We start from the raw sequence: 14,542 nt of genomic DNA on the forward strand, positions 1-14,542 counted from the left end.
AGAAAAGCTATTGTCATTTTCCCAAATTTGAGGTGACAGCTGGGTAGAGTGGCCAACAGGGCTTTTTCTGCAACTCATCCTTAAAGCTTGAGTGTCCAGGTATTGGCATACACAGGCTTGGGGCCAGCACTCTTTCTGTGAAGACTTAGTGAGAGTAAGCTTTGTGATAGGGGAAGCAGAGTTCTGACAGGAGGTAAGGACCGTAAGCTATTAGTAGTTAATCATGTACAGCCTAGCTATTTAGAAAAGGACTGGTGGAAAATTTGCATTTTAGAGAACTGTGGTAAAGCAAGGCTTTGGAACAGGAATAAAAGGCCTTTGTTAATAATAAGTCAGCAATATATATAAAAACAGTTATTTTCAAGGCCTCAAAATGTTTTTATAAATGCCAGTTTAGATAAAAGAAAGTATGTTAATAACTTTGTTTCCTTACAGAATTTACAACAGGAATGATTTTACCAACAAAAGCTGTAGCAACCCAGGAACTGACTCTTCAGAGGAAACTGACTGAAAACACGTTGCAGGTATGCGCCTGTGTGGCCGCACTGAGGGAGGACATCCTTAATGAGTTTCCCCACAGCCTTTTGGGTTGTAGGTAAGGAAATGGTGTTGATCTACACATTTCCCCTTAAGATGTTGATGTCTTTTTTAACATGATTCTGATTACCTCTATCCAGTTCTTGATGGATGAGAGCATAACTGGGCCTTGTAGAAATACCAGCATTTTATCAAAACTATTAAGTCATGGATTAAGAGACTAGCCTTAGATTCATGGTGATCCTCCTTCAGATGTCTGATTGCTAGTAGAATGAAGCCGTCATAACCAGCAAAAGCTGGTGACTTTGAAGGTCATATATTGTGATGAAAGAATGTTCTACTTTGATCTTGGCATTAGGAGAGAGTCTGTCTTTTTAGAATTGGGGAATGGGATTGAATGCATGCAGTTACCACCCTTACTTAGGTTTAGTAATCTTTCATCCTGTGATCATGTTCTGGGTCCCTATGAATAGGTCAAAGGTATTTAGCTATAGCCTAGGAATGGAATAGAGGTAGACTGCTCGTAGGAACAAGCATTGGTGAGCAGAGGCCTTCCATGCTGTTCTCCTGTCATTCTCTTTGGGTCTGTTCATCGTCTTGAATGTCTTTTTAATCTGAGATGCAGGCTTCTCCAGTGGCACTGGGTGTGAGGATTCCCACAGTAGCTTTGCACTTGACAGAGCTGTTTGACACGACAGTAGAACAGCTATACAGTATCTTCACTGTAAAAGAAGTAAGTAACATCTTAAACTACTTTACCAAATGTGGTTTGAGGATACTCCACAAAGAACAGAGGCAGTTTTTGATGAAAGCAAGAATACTGGTGATGAAAATCCAGGGATACCTTCTGACCATGATGATTGGACTGTATCAGCAGCTGGGGGATATATAGCTTTCCCTCTATAAAGAAGGAAGCTTTGTGTTTTACTTCGTGTTAGCAAAAGCTATTATGTCCAACAAAATTAAAACAAAGCTCAACTACATCATTGGCGAAATTCTCATCTGCCATGTAAGATCCTGATGCGGTCCTCACCACATGCAGAGGGTGGCAGCATATGTTGCAATAATGTGTCTGTTTTGTTTGGCTAGTTGGTGCAAAAATTCTCCAAATCTCCCGCTGCATTAGAAGCTGAAAAGGGAGGGAAGTTCCAAATGTTTGACGGGAACATCACTGGAGAATATGTGGAACTGGTAAGCAGCTACAAGGTTACATGGTGAGCTGGGGTAATGTTCCTTTCACTCATGTTATTCTTAACATGAGCAATTTCAAATGCTTTAATAAAGTTCCTTGAAGAACAAAAGAAAATGTTCCATACTGTGTACTCTGTCCATGGTATTATTGCTGCCAAGGATACTGGAGAGCATTGACATGTAAGTTGGCAGACAGGATTACAATGCTGTTTATTGGTTCCAGTACAGAGTTTAGCTTGAAAACGGACTGTGCACTTTCAATGTTTTCAGTGGAATGTCTCCTTTGTTCTCCAGGTAACAAATAGGAAAATCATCATGAAATGGAGATGTAGGAACTGGCCAGAAGGTATGTCCTATGCAGTTATATATAAAAGCCAACTGATGCTGTCCCATACACAGTTTCTTCTTCCTGATGTCATAATAAAGCTCCTGGTTTTTTCCCCAGAACACTATGCAACAGTTGAACTGAATTTTGTGCCTGCTCCAGGGCAAACGGAATTACAATTGGACTGTAAGGGAGTTCCTGTCTGTAAAGAGGAGAATACGAAATTCTGTTGGCAGAAGCAGTACTTCGAAGAAATAAAAGGTTTACTTCAGCTTACCACCCAGAATGCTTGAATTAGTTAGGTTTTATAAGGACATCCTTTTTAAAGCAAAAACTCATCCTGTTTACTTACCTTTTTTCTTCCTTAAAAGTACCTTTCCCTCAAGGCCCTTAATTTATTTTGTATTGGATGAAAATCATGAAACAACACAATCTAAAAGCATTGTTTGAAATATTTTAGACTCTGCATTGAGTGAAATCAGGTGTCATATCTCACCTTCCATGGGTGTTCCTCTGGGAAAAGTAGGTGAGGCTGAGCTCCCCAAGCTAAGTCTGATCATAGGATGCTACTTGATTGCTACAGTTGACTTAAGGTTAAGACAAATAAACGGCATGTTATACTATTCCTTTATTCTAAGCCAGTTTCCAAAGTGTGTAGTTCATCAGTGTTGCAGTGAGGGCTAGGTGGCTGCATTCTGTGACACTTCTCTGGCTCTCCTTGCTGTCTTCCAAACAGTCAGACACTTCGGGATTAGAGAGGGATGAGACATCTGCATGGTAAATTAACTATTTTGGACTGAAGAGGACTTCTTAAATAGCAAAATGGCCACGTGGTTCCCCTTCAGTCTCCTTACTGCTCTCCTTTGAAGAAACTGAAACAACTTATGTAACAAAGAAAAGTTATCACAGTCAGTTTATAAGTACACAACATCAGTCATGTCAATGAAAATAAAACAATTATTTTTACATCAAGTGTGCTTTATTTCCTCCACAGGTATTCTGTTAAATAAAGCACCATTTATATACTGCCAGGCCACAGCTAAAGAGGATTCTTTACAGAATCAAATTTCTTGTGGTTGTTCCGTATACAAGTAAACTTAATTTTGATAATAAGAACCACAGCGATCAGAGGCAATCTGCCTCTCTTATTTTAAGGTACAAAACTGGCACAGAGGACACCATATTATACACAGTAAAAATGCTGTAAGTTTAAATTACATCGTACAGGGTCAGAGCCCTGCTTCTCCCAGAAAGCCATATTAAATGAAAGCCACTACAGTGAACTCTTAATTACATAAAACATCCATTATCTGATTGCCCTTTAGAAAGTATACAGAAGATGCACATTTTTTCATCTGGAATTCTGCCTGACCAAGAATTGAAGCCTATAAATCTATCTTGCCATTCAAGCAGAGAGCACTGGACAAACTGAAGCACAAAACAAAGGAGCGAACTTGACAAACGGCATAGGGGAGGGCACGTGAGAGTAGACATGCCACGTCTAATGTCAAGAAGCAGCTTGGTTTCCTTTGCCAGATATCCTTGTGACCACATGGATTGTTGATTCAATGGTCCTACACAGGGTATCTAAAATGTCGTGTTGCTGCATATGACTAATGAGGCCTCTGGAATGGCCACAACTGAGGGACACAGCAGCTTCAGGGTCCTGGGAGGACAAAGCTTGACCATCACAGCTTCTCAGATCAGCTAAGTCAGACAGAACTGCAGAGATGGATGTAGAAGGGAATTCGGATTCATCTTCAGCTAGTGTAGTATCCTTGGAACAGTGGTCTTTAAACTCTTTACAGTCATCAAACCTGCCATTGTTAGACTGTTCCTCTGTATGCTGGGACCGGATATGTGACCCATCTTCTGAAAATGAAGATGGGCCTTCCATTCGGTACTCTTTGACAGAGCCATTTTCAGGGGACGGAAGATCTTGCTCTGTCCCTGGATCAATAATTGATGAGTCTCTTGTCTCATTGTCTGAGGTGCTAGTGGGGGTCAGGACCTCCCTGGTATCTGTTTTTATGTCACCAATGCAGCTGTCTACAGTGTGCTCTTCGTCACTGCTCACTCGCCTTCTTTTAACAGGAGTTGCCCCTTCATCATCTGTGGGGGGAAAAATACATTAAAACAACCTTCAAAAGTGGGCATTTAAATCCTATTGGGGGCGATTATGAGAGAAGACAATTTTGTTGTTAGCTTTTTTTTGGTAGTCTGGAGGTCAACATTAAGGACTTGCACTACTAGGCAAGAGCAATCAGCCACACCTCCAGCTTGTCTTCAACCTCCCAGCCACGCCTCAGCCCCAAACCCAGCAAGACTTAGTTGACACAGCTAACCTTTAGTTTTTCTTTCTTTGGCTTCTTGCTCTTGGAGTGAGTTTCTCTGCTGCAGACAAGTCCTACACTTGTTTAAAAGCTCTTGCAGAGTTGGGATCAGAGCTGGGTTTAATTGTTTGGGAGTGTGTACTGACAGGAGCAAAGCAAGTGCCCTCAGGTCCTACAAAAACCCAGATAGGAACAGTTCAAATCCTGAAGGCAACATCTGGACAAAACTTCACAGTGAAATGAAGATGTTTATTTCCCAGGAATCTATTCTGGCTTCTCTGGTAATGTGGATTAATGCTAAAACCAGCATTAAGACATAGTGTTTCATCAGTTGAGTGATTCAACTGGCTCAAACATCTTGTTAGTTAGGAGGCTGCTGCTGAACAACAGTTGGTATGTTTCCAGCATTATTATGTGCCTATGCAAGTAGGCCAGAGTAAAGACTCAAATAAGAAACCACATAATGCAGCTTAGACTTAAATAGTAATTTCAAAATCGAACCTCCCTTGGTACATCACAAATGTGGGTTTTATTTCATTCAGTTTCAATGGATGTCTTGGTAAGAAACTCCCTGCCTAGCTTGGTTTGACTGTTGTTAGCCAGTTCCGGCCTGTAAGCATCTTGTACTGAATGAAAGTTGGTGTGTTTCTAGGATGTTCCAATCTACAGCTGAGTGAACGAATGTAAATCAACACTCTCTAGTTTTAACTGCCTTTATACGCGTAAGTGTGACTGCTTTGATTACTTAGCCACAGAAAACAATACAATAATCACAAGTTTAAAATATATATTCTGTTTTTTATAGACTCAGATCTCTAGCCCTGGTAGGCTTAAACTTGTGTACCAAGCTAGTCTCAAATTGCCACTGATCTTCCTGCCTCTGCCTCTCAAGTGCTAGGATTACAAGTGTATGCCACCATCTCAGGTCTTATTGGTCTCATAACCCTTAACATATTGGATGTCACTCAGTTCTCAATACTGGAAAGTGTATGCTGTAAGTGTGAACACTTAATTAAAACAGTGCTTCTCATCATGCATGATCCTTAAAATAGTAACTTAAACTCATGACAACAAAGTTACACAATGGCAAACTAAGAGCTGAATTAGGGTGAGTTTTGAGCTTTTTGGCACAGTTCTTACCCCATTTAAAGAAGCACTTGCTTTTGAAATTTCAACTCGGTTGGTGAAATCAGATTGTAGGTTTTGATACTGATTTATCAGGTTTGTGATAAGGGTACTGATCAAACTGGCACAGTTTGCTTCTGAGAACACTTGACTTTGAACCTGGAAAAGAACTCATGTCCATGAGTGTGTACATGAACACGACAAATCCTAAAACTCAAAACCAGAATAATAAGCACACACAATTAAGGAGAAACATTTCAGAAGAGCTACATACATACCTTTAGAAGGAAATGTGTCATGAATGTGTAGACGATATTGTTGTTTAGAAAAGTTCTTTCATCCATTAGGATACATTTAATGTACTCTGCAAAAACAGGATCTTCACACAGAAGCTTGATGCAGTTTTTCGACATAGCCGACTAAGGCAGGGGAGAAGAAGCACTTCGGTTAGGAGTTGGGGACCTTTGGGTGATGTTCAGTTACAGGTGGAACTACAACAATTTGCAATGGCAAAACTCAGTACATGTGTTGTGTGGGTAGGTGGGTGTTTGCCTGCATCTATGTGTACATATGTGCCTATCCCATGTCCACAGAGGTCAGAAGAGGGTGTTAAATACCCCATTAATTAGAGTTGCAGATAGCTGTTAGCAGCCACGTGGGTGCTGGGAATCAGACTTGGGTCCTCTGGAAGAGCAGCTAGTGAGTGCCCTAAGCACTGGCCATCCCTACAGACCTGTCAACACATACTTTAAAAAGAAATGTACCTTTATTACTCAGCACAGAGTTAACAAGGATTAAAATCAAACCTTACCGCATAGGATATGAGTGTGTTAAGGGGACAGTCAATGGATAAACTAATAGATGACCAAACTACATACATACCAAAGTAAGGTTTACTGTTTGATCTCATTTTCCTATTTGTTTCACATAGAATTTGGGGATCCCAATGTTTGGAAATTTTACTAAAACCTGGCTTTTCTGTTTTCATATGGATAACTCTTAAATACAAGTAGCATGTCTTTCAACAAACACTCCATCTACATTACTTATATGGGTATATATATTACATAAGTAAACAAGAATTTAGATATATGCATTTATCAACATATTTTAATGAGTAAGTCAGTTCAAGGCCACTCAAGAATTTAAGAATAGAATAGGGCAGGCTCTTTTTGGATCCTGAGTGCTGGGGGCTGAGGAGATAGCTTGTCAGCTAAAAGCCTTCACTAGCTGCTTTGCCAGAGGGCCTGGGTTCAATTCCGGGCGCCTACACAGCAGCCCACAACCATCTATAACTCTCCAGTCTCAAGAGAGACTCTCTAGCTTCCAAGGGCACTGTATGCCCACAGAACATAGACAAAATGCCCAATTATATAAATTAAAAAAAAACTTAGACCACTGGTGAAAAGAGCAATAGTAGTGGCAGAAAGGAGAAAGCAGAAATCTGCTCCAATTTACTGAAGAGATGACTCAGTTCCAAGTCAACCAGTGCATTGTGGCACACACTCTCAAACCCAGAATTCCTGAGGCAAAGGATAGATCTCTAAGTTTGAGGCCAGCCTAGTCAATACAGTGAGTTCCAGATAGTAAGAGGTACAAATAGAGACCCTGCCTCAAAAACTTAATCAGTACGTTATTTTCTGTGTGCCAATTACATCGGCTAATTAGGCTCAATGCCTTCCAAAGATTTGTAACACACTTCCTGTAACTAACACTCATTGTAGCAATAGTTATAATAAACACTACTATAGAAAATAACATTCTCCAGGGAACAGGTGATGTGATATACAGTCTTGTAGCTTGGGGCCCTAAATAACTTAAAACATACAGCACAGTGAACAGTAAAGAAATGTCTTCACCACTGCCCCATCGGAGAATGTACTTCATCAAGTACAGTGCACTAAAGAGTTTTACATAGGAAAGGTTCACAGTCTTTCCTCTGGGAAGATACAACTAGAAGAAATCAAATAGTTTGTGTTTGTGGAGATCCCTCAGGCCAGATCCAAGGAATGAGACAAACCTTATATTAGACTATTTTTCACAATTCTCTAACACCTGTACAAACATTACTTATTTACTTAAAGGCCAGCTTCCAAGCTATGAATGAGAAATCACAGACCTGTCATCTAAAAACTCATTTGCTTTTACCTGAGTCTGGCATAGCTCAGTCCAAAGTTTGGGGAACAGTGCAAGATGAAGTGGCAAGCCTTCATAGGCAACCAGGACACCTAATATTTAAGAAATACAAAAAAAAAAATCATAACAGGTTATAAGTTATACTGCTGAGTTACTGAACTGCAGATATAATACTGTTAACTATCTCTGTTATCTCTGGCTTGAATTGCACATTGCTTGCATACTTAGAATATATATAAAAATACTTACAGGAGAATTCATTTCAGTGTTTTAAGCAGTACAATAATTTAAAATGTGGAATTGTGATTTTATTCATACACCCTTGAATCTCATTCCCAGAGGGATCTAAGACAACTTCAACCAGCTGTTTGTTTCTGAGTACTGGTACTTATCAGTACTCAGAGAAGATTAAAGTAACTGCAAGTGGTTTTCAAAGCTTCTTGGAAAGGAAGCACTCGGTACATTAGAAACTTTGTGAGGTGTTACATTCAGAAGGAACTGAGAGAAGGTAAGGAGAACTACATTCCAGAGCATTCCATTTCTTCCTCTCTTGTTTTCTGTGTGTACTTAAGTAAACACTGCTCTAAATCTACTACGGTCTTCTTGCCTTGTCCTCAGGATGTTCTGGGTAGATCAGATTTAGGACTGTCAATGATTGCTCTTAGGACCCTCCTCTGTGCATGTGCGTGCATATGAGCGTGTATATGTGTGTTTTCCTGGGTTTTGAAACCAGGGGCTCAGGCACATAAGATAGAGCTACAATCCAAGTCCTGAAGCCTCCAATTTTAATTTCTAGATGTTGAATAGATAATTCAGTATGTTCCTCCTTCCCTCTACCCTCTTCCCTCTCTGATAAAGGCTGCAATGTCAGGTCCCTCCATAAAAGTTTTTTCACCCTCAAGAAAAAATAACTACAAAGAATTAGTAGGATATAAACTTCTAGTTAAAAACTATGGGTTGGATTGCGAGTGAGTAGGTTTTCGGTGGAGAGCAAACAGTGGCTTTGAGGCCATAGGATGCCTACTGCAGATACTCAAATCTATGAAGACAGTACCCAGTGGCAAAGAAGGCAGCAAATTGAACAAGCATGGCCAGTTCCAATTACAACTTAACTGAAACTAAAATTTGAATCACAATTTTCATGTGTTAAAAAACATTCTATTCTAATTTTCATAATATATAAATATGAACCCTACCCTTAGCAGATCGCTATTAGCTTTTTAAGAACTCCTGGTAGGTGGGACCAAGGCTTTGAGATCTTTAAAACAGCAGATCACACACTTAGGGATCTTTTTCAGAATTAAGCCTATTTATTAGTCCCCTGTAAAGACATTTCTCATCTTTTATTCTAACCTAATCTAGATGAGGCTGGAAGCATTTATCCACAATAGCATGTATAAATGAGCCATCAAACTAGTGGCTACAGGGATTGGTTTCCATAGTTGTGACTGACCATGAAATAAGTGTTGGCAAAATATGACCCTTGGGCCAAGTCTGATGCTACCTGTTTTATGACTGGGTGAGTTAAGAAAAGCCTTTACTTTGTATTTAACTATGACACCATGGTCTCTTGATCCAAAGCCCAAGCTGGTTTTGAAACTCACAGTCCTCTTGTCTCTGCCTCAAGGGTGTGGGATTATAGGTGTTGGACTCCTAGACCTGAGAGCTTTTATATTTTAAAGGATCAATAAAGATAAAAACATTAAAATAAATAATGATAACAAGCCAAAGAACATGTGAACTTAAGCATGTGGCTTATAGAGCCTGTTACTAGTATCCAGATTTTCAGTTTGCCAGTCAGTGCCCAGACTACTGCTGGGATATAAACTCTCATCAATCAATCAATCAATCAATCAATCAATCAATCAATCAATCAATCTCTGTCTATCTGTCTATCTGTGTATGTATGTAGGTAGGTGGTGGGGTGAGAGAAGGGGATGATTTCTGCTCTTTCTCCTGAGACAGGTTCTAGTACAACCAAAGTCGGCCCTGACTGCCTGATGCTCTTGCCTCCAACTCCTAAGTGGAGATATATAGACACACAGTACCCTGCTCAGCTTGTTTCCTTTTCTTGAATGAAGGAAGATCTTTTAGGCTCAGAGTGGGTTTGTAATAGTCTCAAGATTCACCCCCACGCCTGTTAGTTACAAGCATCCCACAGTTATCTAATCTTAATGCCCATACCTTTCCAATAATCTACATTTATGTACTCACTCCCATCCTCTGGGACCACTGCTCATCTTCACATTTATCTGTACCATTGTTTACTAAATGCCTTCCCCACCACACTTTACAGGGATCAAGCCAGGGCCTTAGGCATGCTCAGTGGAATGCTCTTCCATTGAGCTTCTTCTCAGGCTTGAGAGCTCATTCAATGAACTCTGGACAACACTATGCCACCAGTATTGGCACCTTCTAGTTCCTTTAACTCCCTCTCAAACTGCTTCCTCTGAAAAGAAGGTTGTTCCTTCAAAGGAACAGGATTTCTGAAACTTCTCAAATTTTCACAATGGGGATGAGTGAGAAACCAATGTTCTCTTAACTCTACATACTTCTCCTTGTTATCTGTCTCACTGACTGGGTACAACACACGGAGAAGCAGTCACTAAACCCTCAGGTTCATGTCTTTATCTTTTACCCTGTTTGTCTGTGTGCACGAGCAGAGTACAGAAGTGGGCATCAGATCTCTTAGAGAACGAGTTGCACAGGTGGTTGTGAGCTGCCTAACATGGTGGGTGTTAGGAGCCAACACCCACCAGCCTTCTGCAAAAACAGTATGCTGAACCACTTCTTTAGCCTCAGGTGCATGTCTAGGCTTTCCCTCAGTAAATAGAATGGTACATCTAAAATAAACTGTATTCTGCATAGCTTATCTTTCTTTACTCTGTGACTTACAGGCATTCTCGAGCAAGGTCCATACTGTGCCCCATTCCTCACTCAAAAATGGCTATAAATACAGCATTTCTCTGTCTGAGCACCTGAGACTGTAGAAGTCACTGTGTGGTTAGTCAGTAAAACCTTTCTAGTTGCTTTTGTAGGGAAAATGGTATGATTGTAGTCAGGATAAAATATTTCATAGTCACAATTTCTTCTATAGCAGTGTCATTCCCACCCATGGTTATCTTAGGGTAGCAGTGGCATCAGTTAGTGGATAAAAGCTATAATCAAGACACCTTAGGCAAAAAAATACCCATTATCTAATAGAGTTCCTCTTCTAATTTCATACCCACTAAGTAACCTACTGACTGTGGAATAGTCAGACACCCTTATCAGTTCCTCTGCAGATGAACAAACTGGCAAACAGTTAACTTTGTCTTACTATGTGTAGCATATGTAGATTTACTCCTGCTGGACTGGTAAAGCTAGCTTTGTAGCTGCATTGAAAGTCAGGGGTCTGAAATGTCTGAAATATATTCACCCTTTGAAGCATTTAGGAAAGCCAGCCATTTTCCAGTCAATAACACTATACCCTAAAGAAAAGCATGAATCAGAGTGTGCTTTCTATATCACGGATTTGTACATGCATACCATGAAATCGTATATGTTTATTAAAGAGAACTCTTTTTAAGGGAGAGTTGGCTTATCAGTTCAAAGCACTTGCTGCTCTTACAGAGGGCTAGGGTTTCATTTTCAGTACAAACTTGGAGGCTCAGGAGCACCTGTAACTCTAGTCCCAGGGTTGTCTTCTAACAGTAGAAACACATGGTATACACATGGTATACAAAAACTCATAAACATCAATGAAATAAATCTTTAAAAAGTATATAGCACCACGCCTAGCTTTTAAACAAACAAGTCTTAGTGGGTGTGATGGCACACTCCTATCATTGCAGCATTAAGTAGCAGCAGCAAGTGTGTCTCTGAGAAGCCAGCCTGGTCTACACTGTGAGTTCCTGGATAGCCAGAGATATATAGCAAGACTTTTTCTTAAAAATATTTTTGTTTTGCTTTATAAGTATATGTTACTTGCCAAAAACCTTTTCTTTAATACATTCAGACAAATTTCACAAATAATGTTAAATGCTAAAGGCACAGGACTGGTTTTGTCACTGAAAATTAAAATGTAAGTGATCTAAAAGAAATGCAGGGACAAAAGTGGAGCAGAGACTGAAGGAAAGATCGACCAGTGATGGGCCCAACTTGGGATCTGTCCCATGGGTGGGCACCAAACCCTGACGCTATTACTGATGCTATGCCATATTTGCAGACAGGAGCCTAGCATGGCTGTCCTCTGAAAGGTTCTACCAGAAGCTGACAGGGAGAGATGCAGATACTCATAGCCAACCATTGGATTAAAGGTCAGGAACCCCTATGGAAGAGTTAGGGAAAGGACTGAAGGAACCGAAGGGGATTGCAACCCCACAGGAAGACCAACAGTGTCAACTAACCTGGACCCCAGGGAGTTCCCAGAGACTAAGCCACCAAACAAAGAGCATGTACTGGCTGGTCTAAGGACCCTAGCACATATGTAGCCAAGGACTGGTGGCTGAGTCTGGCCCTAGTGGGAGAGGATGTGCCTAATCCTATACTGACTTGATGCCCCAGAGAAGGAGGATGCCTAGGGGTTGGGATGGGAGGCACTCTCTCAGAGGAGAGGTAAAGGGAAGGGGGATGGGGTGAAGAACTCTGGGAGTTGGGGGAGGTCAACATTTGGTATGTAAATAAATAATTTTAAAAAGGAAACAAATAAAATCCCCCAAAATAAAATTTAAATGAAAAAGGTAAAATTTAAGAATTGATTTAACTTGTATTTGACCATTCTACTATTGGGGGGGGGGGAGTGGTTAATTATAGTTTGGAATATCATTTTCTATATTCCTCCAAGAAATCCCAATCATAACCTGGACATGGTCAAGGTTAACCCCCGCACTAAGGAAGCAATGGAAAGCAGATCTCTTAAGTAAGAGGCCAATCTGGCCTACACTGCTAAGACGGACAGGGCTACACAGAGATACCCTGTCTCAAAAGCAACCAACCAACCACAGTGCAGGGTCATTACAAATAATTTCACCAATACAAGTATATAAAAGCACTCCATGATCTTATTTCATGCAACAGTATTATTCTCTTGGCTGTTGATTTGTTCATTTTGACACAGGGTCTCACTGTAGTCCTGGCTATCCTGGAACTCACTCTGTGGACCAGGCTGCCTTTAAGAGATCAGACTGATTCCCAAGAGCTGGGATTTAAGGTGTACACAACCACACCTGGCCTTATTTTTGTTAATAAGGGTATAAATGTAGTTATAATCTTTGCATTGCTCTCTTACCCTCAAGTTCTAGGGGCTGGACCTAACCTCTACTGGATCATTGAGCTGCATACCATCAACTCTATTTTCTAGGCTGTTTTTCTTCCCCATATTAAGTCATGAAATGTAACCTGTTTGTATGGAGGACTATATAATACCAATGAAATGTCTTACTAAAATATGTTCTCATTGGTGGACATTTTTGTTTCTAATTCATACACTATGAATAAAGTGAAAATAAACATCCTGTGTGTTATCTTCCATTTTTATGAGAACAGAGTAAGGAATATGCAAAGTTTTAACTGACAATGCCAAATTGCTTCCCAAAATTGATAGTATTCCATTCATTAGCTGCTTTCCTTAATCTCTGAAGAATGGGTATAGCCAAAATGTTCTTCCACTAACTTACTCTCTTAGGTTAAATCATCATTTGCTTTTATATTAATGAGGCAACTTCTCATATGGTTAATGAATACTTTTGTGTGGGATGGTATTAACTATCCATGTAGTAATTTTGCTTAGTTTTCACTTAATCAAAGCCTAAAACCATTTTGTGTATTGGTAGCTTTTTTTAAAAAAAAAATTGGATATTTTCTTTATTTACATTTCAAATGTTATCCCCTTTCCCAGTTTCACTCCCTCCTGGAAACACCCTATCCCATCCCCCATCCCTCTGCATCTATGAGGGTGTTCCTCCACCCACCCACCCACTCCCATCTTCCCGCCCTCAATTCCCCTACCTTGGGGCATCTATCCAGCCTTCATAGGACCAAGGACCTCTCCTCCCATTGATGCATGATAAGGCCATTATCTGCTACATATGCAGCTGGAGCCATATGTACTCCTTTGTTGATGGCTTAGACCCTGGGAGTTCTGGGGGAGTCTGGTTGGTTGATATTGTTCTTCTTATGGGGTTGCAAACCCCTTCAACTCCTTCAGCCCTTGTATTGGTAGCTATTTATCTGTTTAATTGGCCAACACTTTCCCATAGCTACTTTGTGATTTTTGGTTTTTTGTTTTGTTTTGTTTTTTTGACAGGGTTTTACCATGTAGTTCTGGTTTGCCTTCGACTCACAGAGATCACAATAGACCACTAGTTTATACTGTATGATGTTTTCACAACTTAACAATTTCAATTTTTATGTAACCAAAAATTTCTTAAGTTTATTGCTTCTGTTTTTCTTTTTCTTTTTTCTTTACTTCATATGTGAGTATGATCTCTTCAGACACACCAGAAGAGGGCATCAGATCCCATTACAGATGTTTGTGAGCCACTAAGTGGTTGCTGGGAATTGAACTCAGGACCTCTGGAAGAGTAGTCAGTGCTCTTAACCCCTAAGCCATCTCTGCAGCCCTTGCTTCTTGGTTTTTATAACCTGCTAAATATGATCTCATGTGTGTTTGTATACATGTGTGATGCAAGTACGTGTGCTTTTGTGGAGGCTGCTAGGTGTCCTTTTCTATTGATTGCTATCTTTTGCCATCCCTGGAACAGGGGCAAGGTCTCAAGCAGCCCAGGCTGGCCTCAAACTCATTATGGAGTCAACAACTATCTTGACTGAGTTTTTGATATTTTTTGCATTACCCCCAAGTGTATGGTGATAATATCACCTCTACTCTACTAATTGGATATTATCTTTAATATCT

At 40.2% G+C, this 14,542-nt stretch overlaps 2 protein-coding genes across 14 annotated transcripts in view; one reads left to right on the plus strand and one right to left on the minus strand.

The window, feature by feature from the left end:
- Positions 1 to 5,416, plus strand: part of LOC116071061 (activator of 90 kDa heat shock protein ATPase homolog 2) — an 11,683-nt gene extending 6,267 nt beyond the window's left edge. For 4 of the 8 annotated variants that reach the window (XM_031342445.1, XM_031342449.1, XM_031342446.1 and 1 more), the window contains 5 exons: positions 436 to 524; positions 1,163 to 1,270; positions 1,627 to 1,728; positions 2,023 to 2,074; positions 2,174 to 2,685. In XM_031342445.1, coding sequence (XP_031198305.1) covers positions 436 to 524; positions 1,163 to 1,270; positions 1,627 to 1,728; positions 2,023 to 2,074; positions 2,174 to 2,346 — 524 coding nt within the window. In that variant the 3' untranslated portion in view covers positions 2,347 to 2,685. Of the gene's footprint in view, positions 1 to 435; positions 525 to 1,162; positions 1,271 to 1,626; positions 1,729 to 2,022; positions 2,075 to 2,154 lie in introns of all 8 variants that reach the window. The other 4 variants (XM_031342448.1, XM_031342442.1, XM_031342443.1 and 1 more) reach the window with 3 other exon arrangements.
- Positions 2,669 to 14,542, minus strand: part of Usp34 (ubiquitin specific peptidase 34) — a 191,979-nt gene continuing 180,105 nt past the window's right edge. For 5 of the 6 annotated variants that reach the window (XM_031342435.1, XM_031342437.1, XM_031342439.1 and 2 more), the window contains 5 exons: positions 7,660 to 7,739; positions 5,790 to 5,930; positions 5,527 to 5,670; positions 4,399 to 4,558; positions 3,011 to 4,165 (listed from right to left, as the gene is read on the minus strand). In XM_031342435.1, coding sequence (XP_031198295.1) covers positions 3,561 to 4,165; positions 4,399 to 4,558; positions 5,527 to 5,670; positions 5,790 to 5,930; positions 7,660 to 7,739 — 1,130 coding nt within the window. In that variant the 3' untranslated portion in view covers positions 3,011 to 3,560. Of the gene's footprint in view, positions 4,166 to 4,398; positions 4,559 to 5,526; positions 5,671 to 5,789; positions 5,931 to 7,659; positions 7,740 to 14,542 lie in introns of all 6 variants that reach the window. The other variant, XM_031342440.1, reaches the window with a different exon arrangement.

This window comes from Mastomys coucha, unplaced genomic scaffold (genome assembly GCF_008632895.1).
Source record: "Mastomys coucha isolate ucsf_1 unplaced genomic scaffold, UCSF_Mcou_1 pScaffold22, whole genome shotgun sequence".
Taxonomy (NCBI): Eukaryota; Metazoa; Chordata; class Mammalia; order Rodentia; family Muridae; genus Mastomys; species Mastomys coucha.